Source organism: Oncorhynchus gorbuscha, linkage group LG23 (assembly GCF_021184085.1).
Source record: "Oncorhynchus gorbuscha isolate QuinsamMale2020 ecotype Even-year linkage group LG23, OgorEven_v1.0, whole genome shotgun sequence".
In the NCBI taxonomy this organism is placed as follows: domain Eukaryota; kingdom Metazoa; phylum Chordata; class Actinopteri; order Salmoniformes; family Salmonidae; genus Oncorhynchus; species Oncorhynchus gorbuscha.
The window spans coordinates 46,580,437-46,598,350 of record NC_060195.1 but is presented as its reverse complement, the minus strand read 5'-3'; the positions used below and the strand labels follow the sequence as shown (position 1 = coordinate 46,598,350).

The 17,914-nt window shown below is 41.3% G+C and overlaps 1 protein-coding gene across 2 annotated transcripts; it reads left to right on the top strand.

Moving 5' to 3' along the window:
- The first annotated feature begins 135 nt into the window (after positions 1 to 135).
- LOC124011679 (cullin-4B-like) lies at positions 136 to 16,834 on the top strand. Of its 2 annotated transcripts, none has more exons than XM_046325159.1 (21): positions 136 to 509; positions 1,415 to 1,834; positions 2,176 to 2,291; positions 2,794 to 2,897; positions 3,610 to 3,679; positions 3,819 to 3,892; positions 4,015 to 4,177; positions 4,609 to 4,698; positions 5,278 to 5,360; positions 5,589 to 5,656; positions 5,849 to 5,967; positions 6,381 to 6,573; positions 6,857 to 6,961; positions 7,122 to 7,232; positions 7,577 to 7,662; positions 7,858 to 7,956; positions 8,635 to 8,748; positions 10,250 to 10,355; positions 12,133 to 12,305; positions 13,100 to 13,252; positions 15,549 to 16,834. In XM_046325159.1, the coding sequence occupies exons 1-21, from the start codon at positions 479 to 481 to the stop codon at positions 15,642 to 15,644; spliced, it is 2,574 nt and encodes an 857-aa protein (XP_046181115.1). In that variant the 5' UTR covers positions 136 to 478; the 3' UTR covers positions 15,645 to 16,834. The 2 variants fall into 2 exon arrangements, with proteins under 2 accessions (XP_046181115.1, XP_046181116.1); XM_046325160.1 differs by lacking the exon at positions 136 to 509 and adding an exon at positions 522 to 1,022.
- The last annotated feature ends 1,080 nt before the right edge of the window (positions 16,835 to 17,914 follow it).

The following is a 17,914-nucleotide window of genomic DNA, read 5'->3' as shown; positions in this document are numbered from 1 at the left end:
TTGGCTGCAAGTGATGTCACAAGTGATGCGACATACATTCGCAGAACCCCAACCGGGTCATGGCTTGAAGGGATCCAGCCAGAGACGGAACAGATATTTCACCAGTTGAATACATGTGAAGAATCCCCTTTGCGTTTCCAGTGAGAGGAAATATGTTAGTGAGAGAAAGCCCCGTGGGAGAAGATGGATTTTGGTCGACATTCTGAAAAATTTCTCATCGATGAAACATTTGATCTCAGTACAGTTTTCTGTTCCCAAAACTAGAATCGGTTATGAACAGAGTAGACTTAACCTTCGCCAAAGTTGTAAAACACAATCGCTTTGTTTCGAATGAGCGCAAAGGCGAGTTATTGCACACGCGCACTTCACATAGTAGGCGTTCCCTAACGGAAATGTGCGGATGTATGCTAGAACCGGTTTATAGGATATCGCTAGCTCGTGCTTGGCCCAGCTCACCTCCTTGCTTGTTCTGCCCACTATGGCTCATTTGTTCCGATTAGAAACGACAGGTGGTGGTCTATCTTGATTTAGTTATAAAAATCTTTATTTCAGTTTTTGTTAAAATCGTTACATTTGTTTCGAAGCGGGTTAGGAGAATGAACGTAACAGTTTAGGGAAATAGTTAGGTTTAGCTAAAATGCTAAACATGTCAACTTCTGTCGTTAATTTGACAAAAGCTGAATCCCTTCTAGCTATGATCCCCGAACCGAAGATCCATAATATTTACGATGTGTCCTTCCGTCCCCTCTTCATTCTATCCTTTCAATACGTTGAAAATATATCCTAAACGTTAAACAGTAAAACATAGCTGGGTGCAATAAAACATTATCAGACCATGACATAAATAAATCGGTGTTTTGAGAGATTCTACTACACCGTGATGACTTTACACCGTCTCTAGCGCCATCTCGCGGATAATGACAGTGAGCAGCTAAAGAACGCTTGCTAACTAGCAGAGGCACTTTTGCAGCAGGAACGTTGGGTAAATTACTTCCGGTAGGTCATGGAATCGCTTGTAGAAGGTACGTTTTGATACTGAACTTTTCAGTTGTGATTTTATTTTCATTTACCACATTACATATTTCGCCCAGAAATAACATACTTTATTTGTTGCTGATAAAACTAAGTACAGCTCCACAACGTGGATATTCGAGAGAGGCCAAGGCAAGAGGAAGCAGTGATCAACCATCTTTATTCTGCTAGCAGCAACCATAACAAGAAAAGAGAGGATTTTAGTGTGGCTGTAGTTTGCAATTTATTGTATGTTTCTTAGCTACTTGTTTAAAAGACCGGATTCGTATTTTGGAATATAGCAAGATAAAGCTTGGAAACACGACTCGTTCACCCACGGCACACCTGGAGGTTTATGATTAGTAGACTGGCTATATTATATATTTTTTCATGTTTCCAACAGGTTTACCTTCCCCTAATCCCCCACCGCCAACCCAAGAGGCTAGACCAGCAGCTTCAGATGTAAATAACGACAGCAGTAGTATCACGAATTCGAAGAAGAGGAAAATAAACCGTTCTGAGAGGGAAGACATTGATTCAATATCGTCATCTCCTAAAACCCACAATTCCTCTTCGTCCTCTACTTCGCAACAAATCCAGAAGAAGTTGAGGTTCGAAGATTCCGTAGACTTCATAGGACTGGATGTGAAAATGGCTGAGGAGTCGTCATCTGCATCGTGTTCTTCAAACAAAACCAAAACAGTTTTTTTGGCTGGGGTTGTTGGGCATCATGCAAACGGGCTGACGAAAACTGCAGGCTCCACTACCTTCTCCAGCAGCAAACCTGGAGCTGCAAAGAAACTAGTCATCAAGAACTTTAAAGGTAGTATATTCAAAACATTCAAGTGGTGTGTGCAGTATTCACATTAGTCCCTTCTAGTGAAAGTTTCTACTAAATTTTAGGCAAAGTAATTAGCACAATTTATCTGCTTTAGTCTCGCTAATCTAGCTATGCAAGTTTGAAGTGAATATGTGAGTCAGTAAAATCCACAATGATACACTATTCAAATGCCTGACATTGATGCAGCTCATTTGTCTGAATATTGTTATAGTTAGATATGTTGTCTTAAACTAATTATGTTTTAAATTAACTGTAGTACAGTTGAAAGGACACAACAGAAAATGACCGTTCTCACACGGTTTCCCGCAAATCTTTCTTCACAGAAAAGCCCAAATTGCCTGAGAACTACACACACGAGACTTGGCAAAAACTAAAGGAGGCGGTCGAGGCCATTCAAAACAGCACTTCAATCAAGTACAATCTTGAGGAACTCTACCAGGTACCAGAAAATTCTGCACCTGCCTCATTTCCTTTCAGAACAGTCCTAGGTCATGTTCGTTCTGCACCAAATGGAAGAAAACAGATGCCTGTTTTCCGTTGGTAAATATTTTATGCTTTGTGCCCTGATGAATACGACCCTGTGGTTGTGGTTATTATTATGATTGGCCACAGATGGGAAGTCTTCATCCTCCCCTGTGAGTTTCATGACCGTGGCTTCTTATTCAAGCCCTGTGATTTAGCAGTCGGTAAGCCAAACACAGTCCGAACAAACAATCTCTCTTTTTTTTCACCATGTCTTTAGGCCAGTATCTTGTGAAAGAGCTTGACAATAATTCACGTGATATGCCTGCACTATTTAATAGCTGTGTTTGGTTATGGGCTTTTTAGATTATATGACGTGAGTGTAGTCTTCTGTAGGGTATGACATGCATAGATAATCAATCAATGTTTTAGCCATAAAATGCAATAAACTTGATAGTGCTAATCTTTCTGTTGTTTAGGCTGTCGAGAACCTCTGCTCCCATAAGATATCTGCCAGGCTCTACAAACAGCTACGGGTGGTTTGTGAAGACCACATCAAGGCACAAATCGATCAATTCAGAGAATATCCTTTTCTGTGTGGAAACAGGTGGTCCTAAAAAGATAACGTGTTTAATACACTTCAATATATGTTTGGATGTTGTTCAGTCCTTGATCACTCAATGTAGGCTATTATCATAAGTCAAATTATTTTGTATTTGAACTACAGGAACTCAAGTCATGTCCTTATAAAGTTTGATATTGAATGCATTTTTTTTGTAGTTTTACTTTTTTATATATACATTCATTTTGCTTGGTATTTTCTCCCCAATTTCGATCTGGTCTCTTCGCTGCAACTCCCCAACAGGCTCAGGAGTTGAAGGTCAAGTCACGCGCCCTCCGAAACATGACCCTCCTAACTGTGCTTCTTAACACCTGTCTGCTTTACCCAGGAAGCCAGCTGCACCAGTGTGTTGGAGGAAACACTGTTCAACTGACAACCGAAGTCAGCCTTTTTTTAACCTTTTTATTTAACTTGGCAAGTCAGTTAAGAACACGTTCAAATTTACAATGCCGGCCTAACCCGGACAATGTTGTGCCAATTGTGCGCCGCTCTATGGGACTCCTGATCACGGCCGGTTGTGACACCGCCTGGGATCGAACCCAGTGCGTTAGACTGCTGCGCCACTCAGGAGGCCCTTGAATGCATGTATTTTTAATCATATGTACTGAGATTACACTGCTGCAGCTTTGTTGTTGTGCATATGTACCTGCTACATCCTTGACTCTATGCTCACGGATGTACTGGACAGTACCCTCTTCCTGAAGAAAATAGACAACTGTTGGCAAGATCACTGCAGACAAATGGTATGTCTTTATGACTCTTGTCTTCGACAGGATATCATTTGATAGGTGTTATTCAATGAATTTACAATGAATATGATTGAGATTATACATGATTTCTTTACTGAAAATGTTTATTTTTTGTAAAATATTTTTTTTACAGATCATGATTAGAAGTATATTTTTGTTCTTGGACCGCACCTATGTTTTACAAAACTCAATGCTCCCATCAATCTGGTGAGTTGCTCTTCCTCAAATAAACATTCTGTGTAGTAAACATTGATAATGTCATCTCTGGCCATATTATGTCAATAGTCTTTGGTTATGGTTATTATTTATATAACCCCTGTTCTCTTCAGGGACATGGGCCTAGAGTTGTTTAGGTTTTACATAATCAGCGACATGAAGGTCCAGAGCAAGACCATCTACGGCATCCTGCTGCTCATCGAGAGGGAGCGCAGCGGCGAGACCATCGACCGCAGCCTGCTCCGGAGCCTACTGAGCATGCTCTCTGACCTGCAGGTATGGCTCTGCCCCTTCACACAGGGCATGGGGAAAAGTCTACTCAGTGGATATCTTGTTCTATTGGCCTGGTCCAGAATCACCCCGTAGCCCCTCTACCCACTAAGCACTTGTGTAGATCTGAAAGGATTGGAATGGTGGTTTATCCTGGACCATGCAATTGGTTATTTGGCTCTAATTAATTGTACAACTCCACATTCAATACTCACATACAGTAATACAAAACATTGCTGTGTCTATGCATTTGTTCTTAATTGACTTGCCTAGTTAAATACAGTGAAATAAATCCAAGCCTGACAACGCAAGGGGTGTTTGTCCGTTGTTATTTGCAATCAGCAGCACCTGCGTCTGGATTCGAGTTGATGTGATCTCAGCTCCGCCACTTGAGAAATAGCTTTAATGACACCCAATGTTCTCCCCGCTCCTGACAGATTTATCAGGACTCCTTTGAGCAGCGCTTTCTGGAGGAGACTAATCGGCTGTATGCTGCTGAGGGACAGCGACTGATGCAGGAGAGAGAGGTGATTTATCCCTCAACACCGCTAACTGTCGGAGTCTGACTAGAGGCAGCTTTTCGATAGTCTGGTCCCATATCTGTTTGTACTGTGTAGCCGAAAATGACACTACTGCCGAACTTGTACAATGATCATAGGAGTTTGTAAGATCTGCTATTGCTCTTTCGCCAACTTCTATGATCTTCACATTACAATTATATTACTGCACTGTTGGCGCTAGAAACATAGGCATTTCACTCCACCTGCGGTAGCTTCTGCAAATCGAAACTTTGATTTTATTTTACTCAAATGTAATGTTTGGCTATTACATTTACATGACATTACATTTAAGTCATTTAGCAGGCGCTCTTATCCAGAGCGACTATACAGCACAAATCGATCTGAGACCAGGTCTGTTTGCATTTTGAGTCTTGTGTCAACTTAGTTACTGTAGTTACTGCTGGTAAAAAAAAAGATTTGAACTACTTTGTTATTTTGGATTGATGTGATATGTGGGATGATTTTACATATACTAGATGTTTGTTTCACCCTGTAAGGATAGGCTGCTGTTTGGCTTCGTATGCCAAATGACTAATGTCTCTTCAGGTCCCAGAGTATCTCCATCACGTCAACAAACGCTTAGAGGAGGAAGCGGACAGAGTCATCACGTATCTAGACCAGAGCACACAGTGAGTATTTTTTTTCCTTGATTGGATTGCTTTTAGAATACAAGGGGTTAGCCTTCCAAAAGCCCATGAGTATTGTGGTCCTCTGTTTTAAGTTCTACATTTCACTTTTAAATGAATGTTTGATTTGCTGCCTTCTTGGCACTGGTCTCAACAGGATCTGCCGGTGTACATATAAAGGATGAAAAGAGAGCGATTGACTCATTTCCTCCCTCTTTTTATTTTCTTCAGAAAACCTCTCATTGCCACTGTGGAGAAGCAACTACTGGGTGAACATCTCACTTCAACTCTGCAGAAAGGTATATGTCAGAAACTACCGACTTGACACACTGGGACATTTATTTGCTTACAATCGTGACAGTTTAACCATGTAAAAATAGCAATGTTATTTGTTCATGGTACTATATCTATATAGCAATTTAGTTCATGGTACTATATCTATATATCTATCTATCGATCTATGAACTAAATTGCTATTTTTCCATCTCCAGGCTTGAATCACCTGCTAGATGAGAACAGAATCCAGGACTTGTGTCTTCTCTATCAGCTTTTCAGTCGTGTGAGAGGGGGCGTACTGGTTCTCCTACAGCATTGGATCGAGTACATCAAGGTATGCTTGAAAAGATCAATGGTCTTTAGGTCAGGAATTCCACCACCGAATCAGTCATTTCCTCTTACTAATTAACATTTTGGAGGTGTGGGGACACTTCCTTCCAAGTACAAAACAGTAGAAAAATTGGATCATTCATTTGTATAGTATAGTGGGGCTCCCGGGTGGTGCAGCGGTGTAAGGCACTGCAACTCAGTGCTTGATGCGTCACTACAGACACCCTAGTCCGATTCCAGGCTGTGTCATAACCGGCCATGATTGGGAGTCCCATAGGGCAGCTCACAATTGGCCCAGCGTCGTCCGGGTTTGGCTGGTGTAGGCAGTCATTGTATATAAGAATTTGTTCTTAACTGACCTGCCTAGTTAAAAATAATAATAAAGTGGCCCTTGACACCTCTACGAACCTCTCACAGGCCTTTGGAAGTACGATTGTCATTAACCCTGAGAAGGACAAGACCATGGTACAGGAGCTCCTGGACTTCAAGGACAAGGTGGACCACATCATTGACATCTGCTTCATAAAGAACGAGAAGTTTGTCAATGCCATGAAGGAGGCTTTTGAGACCTTCATCAACAAGAGACCAAACAAACCTGCTGAGCTCATAGGTTGGTAATTGCATGATGATCATCTTGTGAATGTAATCCTGGTTCCATGAAGGAAGGAAACTAGATCTAATGCTATCGCTATGGGAGAAATTATGACACTACTACATAAAATGACAGTAAGAGAGCTCCCCTTTTTCAACATGTCTTCATTCATAATGTTTGTGTGTTATGCTCCTGTCAGTTGAAAGCTACCTTATAAAACTAAGCAAAACTTATTTTCCAGATTTTCATAAGTGAACTAAAAAAATGTAAATTAAACAATACAGATGGTTATATTTTGTAGCAAAACACGTGGATTCAAAGCTTAGGGCGGGTAACAAGGAGGCGACCGACGAGGAGCTGGAGAAGATGTTGGACAAGATCATGATCATCTTCCGATTCATTTATGGTAATGTCGTCCCAACATATTCAGTTATGGTAATAATAGTCCCATATATTCAGCCAACCATCTACTTCCAGGTCCTTTTAACTCTCTCCTCTTTGACAGATCTCTTAGAAGTCTATCTTAGTACTTGAACTTCATATTTCCCTTTTGGATTCTTGAATAGGCAAAGATGTTTTTGAGGCCTTCTACAAGAAAGATCTGGCCAAGAGGTTGCTGGTGGGAAAGAGTGCCTCCGTGGATGCCGAGAAGTCCATGCTGTCGAAACTGAAACATGGTCAGTGTGTTCCCCATCAGACCCGGGTTCAAATAATATACATTTTCTATCAAATGGCTGTGCTTGATTGACTGATCCAATGGAATAGTCCCATAATTGCAACACCAACCTTATCCGTCTGACACTCGAGGCAGGCTCAATCAAATGCTCAAAATAATATAAATATTTCTAATAGTATTGAGCCAAGGTCTGCCCCATACAATCATCCACCGCTGTCTACATCAGATCACACCACTGCCATTAGCTACTACTATAAACGATACGAATACAACTCTTGCCTCATAGTTGTTTGGTATGTGATACTGAATGAGACCAGTAGCTCGTAATCTTGGTCCTTTCTTTAGAATGTGGAGCAGCATTCACCAGCAAGCTGGAAGGCATGTTCAAGGACATGGAGCTTTCCAAGGACATCATGGTGCAGTTCAAACAGGTACGTACACATGCTTCTGGAATAGGGAAGACCATCAGTAGTGATTTCTCAGTTTTTAGGGCATAGATATGTAAGGGCATAGATATGTAAGGGGGGGGTGGGGAGCTTGTCGTTGTGGCAGTATTTGGACATCAAAATAACTTTTAAATATTAGCTTCTGTATTTTTTTCTACCGTTTTTCTCTATTACATGCAGTGTCAAAACATCCCTGGTAACATTGAGCTGACGGTGAACATCCTCACCATGGGATACTGGCCCACCTACATCCCAATGGAGGTCCATCTGCCCGCAGAGGTTACAAATATCGAACCCTTCGGGCTCTTTTGTTTTATGACCTGATATGTAATACATTTGTTTGGTATCCCAGATGGCACCCTGTTCCCTTTATAGTGCTGTACCTTTGACCAGGGCCCATAGGACTCAAAAGTAGTACACTATATTGGGAATTGGTTTATTATAAAAAGCCAAAATGTAGATACAAAATTATCATTGGAATTACAAAGTAATTTGTGGAATATTCGGTTTCTATATTGTGTAAAATCACTACCTATTGACATGCATTGTATGGAAAATGGTACACTGTTTCTTTAAGAACATCAATTTTTGTGAGCGATGACATCTGACAAAGCTGTCCCTTTTTCTCTTTCTGTGCCCCCAAAAATTTGGATATGCTGGTAAATTTACCAAGTTGTTAACTAGCTAGCTAATGAGGCAACGTGACTGAATGAGGTGTAAACAAATGCCCCCCCCCCCCCCCCCCCAAGTGGTTTTGTAAAGGCCCACAACATGGTTTATGAATGTAAAATGAGGCCCGTCAATCCACGATAGGAAGAAAATTCACCCTCTAGGGCACTCTGAAACAACGGTACAGCAAAGCCTAATCATCACCACAATTATTATCTAGGTCATACATTTTTTTTATAGACCTGTCCTCTGTGTTTACTGTTTAACACTTTTGCCCCTCTTGTCCAGATGGTGCGACTGCAGGAGATTTTCAAGACGTTTTACCTGGGCAAGCACAGCGGCAGGAAGCTACAGTGGCAGTCGACGTTAGGCCATTGCGTTTTAAAAGCTGAATTTAAAGAGGTAGCTACCCATCTATTGAATGATGTTTCACTCATTTACACTGAGCAAAAATATAAATCCAACACACAACAATTTCAAAGATTTTACTGAGTTACAGTTCATATAAGGAAATGTGACTGGGAATACAAATATGCATCTGTTGGTCACAGAGACCTTAAGAAAAAGGTAGGGGCGTGGATCAGAAAACCGGTCAGTATCTGGTGTGACCACCATTTTCCTCATGAAGCGTGACACATCTCTTCCACATAGAGTTGATCAGGCTGGTTGTGGCCTATGGAATATTGTCCCACTCCTCTTCAATGTCTGTGTGAAGTTGCTGGATATTGGCGGGAACTGGAACACGCTGTCATACACGTTGATCCAGAGCATCCCAAACATGCTCAATTGGTGACATGTCTGGTGAGTATGCAGGCCATGGAAGAACTCAAGATATTTTCAGCCTCCAGGAATTGTGTACAGATCCTTGCGACATGGGTCCGTGGTGCATTATCATGCTTAAACATGAAGTGATGTCAGCGGATGAATGGCATGACAATGGGCCTCAGGATCTCGTCATGGTATCTGTGCATTCAAATTGCCATCGATAAAATGTAATTGTGTTCGTTGTCCGTAGCTTATGCCTGCCCATACCATAACCACATGGCCGCCATGGTTCACAACGTTCAGCAAACCACTCGCCAACCTAACGCCATACGCGTTATCCTCCATCTGCCTAGTACTGTTGAAACCGGGATTCATCTGTGAAGAGCACACTTCTCCAATGTGCCACTGGCCATCAAAGGTGAGCATTTGTCCACTGAAGTCCGTTACGATGCCGAACTGCAGTCAGGTCAAGACCCTGGTGAGGACAATGAGCTGAGCTTCCCTGAGACTGTTTCTGACAGTTTGTGTAGAAATTATTCGGTTGTGCAAACCCATGGTTTCATCAGCTGTCCAGGTGGCTGGTCTCAGACAATCCCGCAGGTGAAAAAGCTGGATGTGGAGGTCCTGGGCAGGCGTGGTTACACATTGTGAACGGTTGGACGTACTGCCAAGTTCTCTAAAATGACATTGGAGGCAGCTTATGGTAGAGAAAATAACATTAGGTTATCTGCAAACAGCTCTGGTGGACATTCCTGCAGTCAGCATGCCAATTGCCTGCTCCCTCATCTCACATCTGTGGCATTGTGTTGTGACACAACTGCACATTTTAGTGGCCTTTTATTGCCCTCAGCACAAGGTGCACCTATGTAATGAGCATGTCGTTTAATCAGCTTCTTGATATGCCACACCTGTCAGCTGGATGAATACTCTTGGCAAAGGAGAAATGCTCACTAACAGATGTAAACAAATTTGCACAAGATGTTAGTGAAATAAGTTTTATAATAAATTTTATTTCAGCTCATGAAACATGGGACCAACACTCTACATGTTGCCTTTGTTTTTGTTCAGTGTAATATATTTAATCAGAATTTAATTTTTTTAACTTTTCGTATCCCTGTTTTGTTTTTTTCCCAAATAGGGCAAAAAAGAGCTTCAGGTTTCCCTGTTTCAGACGCTAGTGCTGCTCATGTTCAACGAAGGAGAGGAATTCACCTTGGAGGAGATCAAGCTAGCTACAGGAATAGGTTTGTATGATTACAATGTAGCATGTTCTGCTGAATGTCTCAGTCATCACACAAATCATAATGGATCAAATAGAGCAGTCATCTTGAAGTTGTTCCATTTATTTTCAGAGATTTTGCTTAAACAGTAGAAACGATAAATATCATCTTTTGTTTTGATGTGAGAACCACAATCTTTTGCCTAGTCATTTTGGATTGAGTTTGTGTTGACCTAAAGTGGGATGTGCGTGCGTATGTACAGTGCCAATAGAAAGTATTCACACCCCTTGACTTTAAAAAATACATTTTTGTTACAGCCTGAATATTTAAAATGGATTAAATTGAGATTTTCTGTCGCTGGCCTACACACAATACCCCATAATGTCAAAATTGAATTATTTTTTTGAAATTCTTACAAATTAATTTAAAATGAATAGCTGAAATGTTTAGCGTCAATAAGTATTCAACCTCTTTGTTATGGCATGCCTAAATATGTTCAGGACTAAAAATGTGCTTAACAAGTCACATAAGTTGCATGGTCTGTCTGTGTGAAATAAGTGTTTAACATGATTTTTGAATGACAACCTGATCTCTGTAGCCCACACTTACAATTATCTGTAAGATCACTCAGTTGAGCAGTGAATTTCAAACACTGATTCAACCACAAATACAAGGGTTTTCCAATGCCTCACAAAGAAGGGCACCTATTGGTAGATGGGTAAAAATGTATTTTTAAAAAGCAGACATTTTAATTATCTTTTTGAGTATGGTGAAGTTATACGTTACACTTTTGGAGGGTGTAACTATACACCCGGTCACTACAAAGATACAGGTGTCTTCCCTAACTCAGTTGCCAGAGAAGAAGGAAACTCCTCAGAGATTTCACCATGAGGCCAATGGTGACTTTAAAACATTTGGAGTTTAATGGCTGTCATAGTAGTAACACTGAGGATGGATCAACAACATTGTAGTTATTCCACAATACTACCCTAAAACACACAGTGAAAAGAAGGAAAACGGTACAGAATACAAATCACAAAACATGCACCCTGTTTGTAACAGGGCACGAAAGTAATACTGCTAACAAAAAATTGGAAAAGCAAATTACTTTTTGTCCTGAATACAGTCTTATGTTTGGTGCAAATCCAATACAACACATTACTGAATATCACTCTTCATATTTTCAAGCAGAGTGGTGGCTGCATCATGTTATGGGTATGCTAGTAATCGTTAAGGGCTGGGGAGTTTATTTTTTGGGGGGGATAAAAAGGAAATGGATTGGAGCTAAGCACAGTCAAAATCCTAGAGGAAAACCTGGTTGTCTGCTTTCCACTAGACATTGGGAGATGAATTTACCTTTCAGCAGAACAATAACCTAAAATACAAGGCCAAATCTACACTGGAGTTGATTACCAAGAAGAAAGTAAGTGTTCCTGAGCTCGCCAAGTTATTATTTTGACTTAAATCTACTTGAAAATCTATGGCAAGACCTGAAGATGGTCAACAACCAATTTGACAGAGCTTGAAGAATTGTGCAAATATTGCACAATCCAGAAAGACTTAACAGCTGTAATTGCTGCCAAAGGTGCTTCTACAAAGTATTGACTCAGAAGAGTAAATACTTATGTAAATGAGAGATTTCTGTATTTCATTTTCAGTAAATATGCTAAAATATCTAAACACGTTTTCACATTATCATTATGGGGTATTGTAATCCATTTTGAATTTTGGCTGTAACACAACCAAATGTGGAATAAGTCAACGGTATGAATACTTTCTGATGCACTGTGTGTATGTGCAGAGGATGGCGAGCTGCGACGGACCCTGCAGTCGTTGGCGTGTGGCAAGGCACGGGTCATCCACAAAGTCCCCAAGAGCAAAGACGTGGAGGACGGAGACAAGTTCTCCTGCAACGATGACTTCAAACACAAACTCTTCAGGATCAAGATCAACCAGATCCAGATGAAAGAAACGGTAAATTCGCTCACTCACAGCAGGGTTGTGTTCGTTAGGATAATTGTTTTTTTAAAGGTTTTTATTGGACTGCAGTTTTTGTTTTGTTTTTTTGGACAGGTTCAGGTAGCCCCTGCCTGTTCCAGTTTTGGTGTATTTCAAATAGGAATATGAGTGCCAGTCTAGTCTAGTTGTAGCGCTGCTGGTACAGAGCTAGCCAATGCCCCCTAGAGGCAGGTGTTCAAATACCAAGTCTGTCATATATGTTTCCACTTCATCAGTCTCCTCCAATAGTTAGGTTTCCTTTCAATTGGCAACAAGTTTTCATGCAAATATTCTAATATCCACATAAATAACATTTTCCCACCAGAGATGTATTACCATCAAATTGAGTCGTTGTGGGTAAGTCTGTGCGTGATGACGTCGTGCATGTAAAAATAACTTTGGCCGTCAGTCAAGCTGTGTTCCCTCCACATTGGTGTGGCTGACTTCCGCGTTAAGCGAGCAGTGTGATAAGAAGTAGGGCGGCCATGCGGGTTATGTTACCAGGAAAAAACTAAACAAATTAAGCACTTCTGTTGACGGTAAACAAACATCAATGTTAACAAAAGTATACAAATTAAGCAAAGGCTGTTTCAGTACATTGCACCATTATATCCCGTGTCGTGATTTTTTTTATCCGACATTTTACTCGCATAAGAAGGTTGGATGGAAACCTGGTACTGGTTTATTTTTAACGTCTATAAAGCAGGGGGAAAAAACTAGGGAAAATTGAACATTAGCCACTTATTAATTTGGTGAATTGTCCCTGGTAGGTGGAAGAGCAAGCCAGCACCACGGAACGAGTCTACCAGGACCGGCAGTATCAGATCGACGCCGCCATCGTCCGGATCATGAAGATGAGGAAAACTCTGAGCCATAATCTCTTGGTGTCGGAAGTGTACAACCAACTCAAATTCCCCGTAAAGGTGAGTAAACGGGGAACAAGCATGTTAGAAACACACGACCTTGTGTGCAGGAAGATAACTATTCACTCGGGTGAGGTTCCCAAACGCTTTGTTGCTAATGTGGTATTTTGTTTCTCTTGATTGCCCAAACTGACCCTCCAACATACAGTGCGTTCGGAAAGTATTCAGACCCTTTGGCTTTTTCCACATTTTGTTAGGTTACAGCCTTATTATAAAATGGATTAAATAAAAACAATTCATCAATCTATACACCATAATGACAGTGTAAAAACGTATTTTATTTTTTTGCAAATGTATAATAAATAACATCTTATTTACTTAAGTATTCAGACCCTTTGCTATGAGACTTGAAATTGAGCTCGGGTGCATCCTATTTCCATTGATTATCCTTGATGTTTCTACAACTTCATTGGTCCACCTGTGATTAATTCAATTGATTGGACATGATTTGGAAAGGCACACACCTGTCTCTCTAATGTGCCACAGTTGGCAGTGCATGTCAGAGAAAAAACCAAGCCACGAGGTCGAAGGAATTGTCCATAGAGCTCCGAGACAGGATTGTGTCGAGGCACAGATCTGGGTACGGGTAGCAAAAACATTCTGCAGCATTGAAGGTCTCCAAGAATGCGGTGGCCTCCATCATTCTTAAATGGAAGAAGATCTGAACCACCAACACTCTTCCTAGAGCTGGCTGCCCAGCCTAACTAAGCAATCGGAGAGAAGGGCCTTTGTCAGGGTGGTGACCAAGAACCCAATGGTCAGTCTGACATAGCTCCAGAGTCTTCTGTGAAGATGGGAGAGCCTTCCAGAAGGACAACCATTTCTGCAGAACTCCACCCATTAAGCCTTTATGGTAGAATGGCCAGATGGAAGCCACTCCTCAGTAAAAGGCACGTGACAGCCTGCTTGGAGTTTGCCAAAATGCACCTAAAGGACTCTGATCATGAGAAACAAGATTCTATGGTCTGATGAAAACAAGATTGAACACTCTGGCTTGAATGCCAAGCGTCACGTCAGGAGGAAACCTGGCACCATCCCTACGGTGCAGCATGGTGGTGGCAGCATCATACTGTGTGAATGTTTTTCAGCGGCAGGGACTTGAAGACTAGTCAGGATTGAGGGAAAGATGAACGGAGCAAAGTACAGAGATCCTTGATGAAAACCTGCTCAAGACCTCAGACTGGGGCACAGGTTCACCTTCCAACAGGACAATGACCCTAAGCACACAGTTAAGACAATGCATGAGTGGCTTCGGGATGAGTCCTTGATTGGCCCAGCCAGAGCTGTGCAGTGACGGTCCCCATCCTACCTGACAGAGCAAGAGGATTAGCAGAGAAGAATGAGAGAACTCTCCAAATACAGGTGTGCCAAGCTTGTAGTATTATACCCAAGAAGACTCACGGCTGTAATCACTGCCAAGGGTGCTTCAGCGAAAATCTCAGTAAAGGGTTATGTAATTGTTTGGAGGATATATTGGCACGGGTGTTTCGTCTCGGGGGCTTTATCACTTTATTAAATGGGTTACCAACATATTGAAATAATGATTAATGAAAATATGTCAATGTTATCTTGATGAATTTATTCATACTGTTTCATCCTTCCGCGACATAGTCCCAATGCAAATCTAGGGTTGCTACTTAAGCCAGCAGTTTGTTTATTGTATCGGTTAGGTTGCCATAGTCGTGAAGCCTTGAGTTCTATATCTGTGGATGCGACCCAGTTGTTCGTTGTAAATGTTCCGTTGCCAGTTCTTATCCCTTGCTTGCTAGCTAATATTGTCACGTCAAACAGTGCAGCCGGAATAATAGCATATGGTTGCTGCTTTTGTGTTTTGACCAGTTTTATATTGAAATTTCTTTGTCATAAAAATCATGCTAATTCATGATTTCGACTGGCAGAGAAGAGCTGCCTGGAACAGCTGGAGATCACATTTCAATATTGAAACAATGTTGCAAATATCGGAGAGACTGCAAGGTTTATACAAATCTCTGCTGTTGAAGTCCAAAAGAAATGGGAGATGATGTCTAGATGCTTCTTACAGTGGAGATCAAGTTTATAAATTACCTAGCTGGGCTGATGAGACTGGATTGCTGAATAGGCATTTCATAGTCATAGACTTAGCCGGCGGTAATTTGTGGAATAGACATCAGCTGGAAGACTGTTTTAATCAATCAGCATCCAGGATTAGACCCATCCGTTGTATTAAGATGCATGGAAACTGTACAAGCACTTCATAGTGGACTGTTACTTTGAGGTTTCATGTTTTTCTGTTTGCTAACACTCATCTTCTCAACAGCCTGCTGACCTAAAGAAGAGAATAGAGTCTCTGATTGACAGAGATTACATGGAGCGCGACAAGGAGAACCCCAACCAATACAACTATGTGGCTTAAAGAGCGAGGGATGAAGAGGAGGAGGGGGGGGGGGCAGGTGGTCTAGTCAGGCTGAAGTCTTCTCTGAGCACTCGGTACCTTGGATGTCAGCGTTACCCTCTTCAACCCAGCGACCGACAACTGAATGGATACTGCTCTGCGGGACTTTGACAGGGGCCTGTTTTCCTGTGGACTGCATGCCCATTAAAACAAGAATATCGTCCATTCTTTTCTCAGTGCCGCTCAGTGAGGATTGGACTTAGCTACCTTGGACAAGAAGAAAAACAGACAAACCAATGTTGTTCAGTTTTTTTTGTTGTTTTTTTTTACAAAGAGGGGAAAGTAAGTTTATTTTCAAACGTAGATCTTTGTCCATCGGCGTTCTGCGCCTTGTTTTTTTAAGTCACTACTTTTTACTTTTAATTCACTCTGTACTATCCCATGCGCAAATGTTCAAATGCATATCATTACTCTTACCATACTACACTTGGAAGAGAGCGAAACAAATAAACTGAAGCTTGTCTCTGTTGCATGTGAGACCCATGGATAAACATTCACATTAGGATTTTCTTTTTCTCTGGTGGATTTCGGTGTCAGATGTGGGCACCTGCAGCCAAGTCATACGATACTCCATAGCTATTAGTCCCAAACTACTCCTGTTCATCAACAGCAATCAATGAGACGATTAAGTAGCTAGGCGATATTATGAGGAATTGACAGTACGTGCCAAAAATGGAGCACTTTTCTTATAGGGGTTGTAAATGCTGCTAACCAAACACTAACTTTTACAAGTTGTATGCATTTAGTTTTCCGTTTCACTTTTGCCCTGATTGTTTCAATGTTTGCTTTTTGTATATACAAGACTTTACAAATGCATTGACATTTTAAGTGCAAACAAACTTCGACAGTCACCTCGCCTTTAGGTCTTGTTCTTAACTCCTAGAGATGATCTACTACTAAAAGCACAGCGACATCAGTCCCTGTTACTCCTCATGTTTCCAAGTATAATATCTCAATTTACGATTCTATTCTTTGTAAGTCCTCTCTGTAGGGCTTATGGCAGGCCTTGCGTTTGGGCATTAATGGAGTTGTTTGAAATCTCAACAGATAAAAATACTTTGTTTGAGAAATCATGCTTGACTGGACTTTGCCATGTGTCTGAATAAATTGTTTGTTTTCTTGCTTCAGATTAAAGTAATTGTCAGAGTTTCTATGTTGCTTCCCCCCCATCTATTAATTCTCCTAGACATTCTTGCAGTTTCTCTTAATGCAAGTCAAAGTTGACATCCTAATAATGAAAGGATGAAATGTGTTGAAGAATCAATAATTATGATTTCTCATCGGGACAGATTTGTCTCGTTTAAATACCATAGATGATTAATATCAGAATTTTAACACTCCTATTACCTTTCTTTCACTAACCTCAAAGGCTTATTTATGTATTTCCCCAAGAGTGAGACAGTTTTGCATGCAATATATAATATTGGGTTACCAGCTAGAATTTTTTTTTAATAAAGTGTAAGACTAGTGTCCAGCTGAAGCTAACAAGCAACAGGTAACGCAATTAGCCGGGAGGCTAATCGTCAGACAGACGCAGACAAGACAACTAAGCCTCGCACTGTAAACCGGTTGGCCCAGCCCGTTCACCCTTATTCGTAGCATGCTGTCGACCTGTAAGAAAAAAGCTTAACAGACGACAAAACACTGCAGAGCGCTCCTGGGAGGAGCAAGCTTCGCCCAAGTTGGAGTATACTCTACACACTCAACGAAAAACACATATGGAGTCTTCTTCATAGGTGATGTTGTTGCCGGTGATGTCTGGTGAGGACCTGATTTTACAACAGGCCTACAAGCCCTCAGTCCAGCCTCTCTCAGCCTATTGCGGACAGTCTGATCACTGACGGGCAGTTGTTGATCCTGTACCTGTCCCGCAGGTGTGATGTTCGGATGTACCGATCCTGTGCATTTGTTGTTACACATGGTCGTCCACTGTGAAGATGATCAGCTGTCCGTCCTATCTCCCTGTAGCGCTGTCTTAGGCTTCTCACAGTACGGACATTGCAATTTATTGCCCTGGCCACATCTGCAGTCCTCATGCCTAAGGCACATTCACACAGATGAGCAGGGACCCTGGACATCTTTGTTTTGGTGTTTTTCAGAGTCAGTAGAAAAGTCTCTTTAGTGTCCTAAGTTTTCATAACTGTGACCTTAATTGCCTACCTTCTGTAAGCTGTTAGTGTCTTAACAACCGTTCCACAGGTGCATGTTCATTAATTGTTTATGGTTCATTT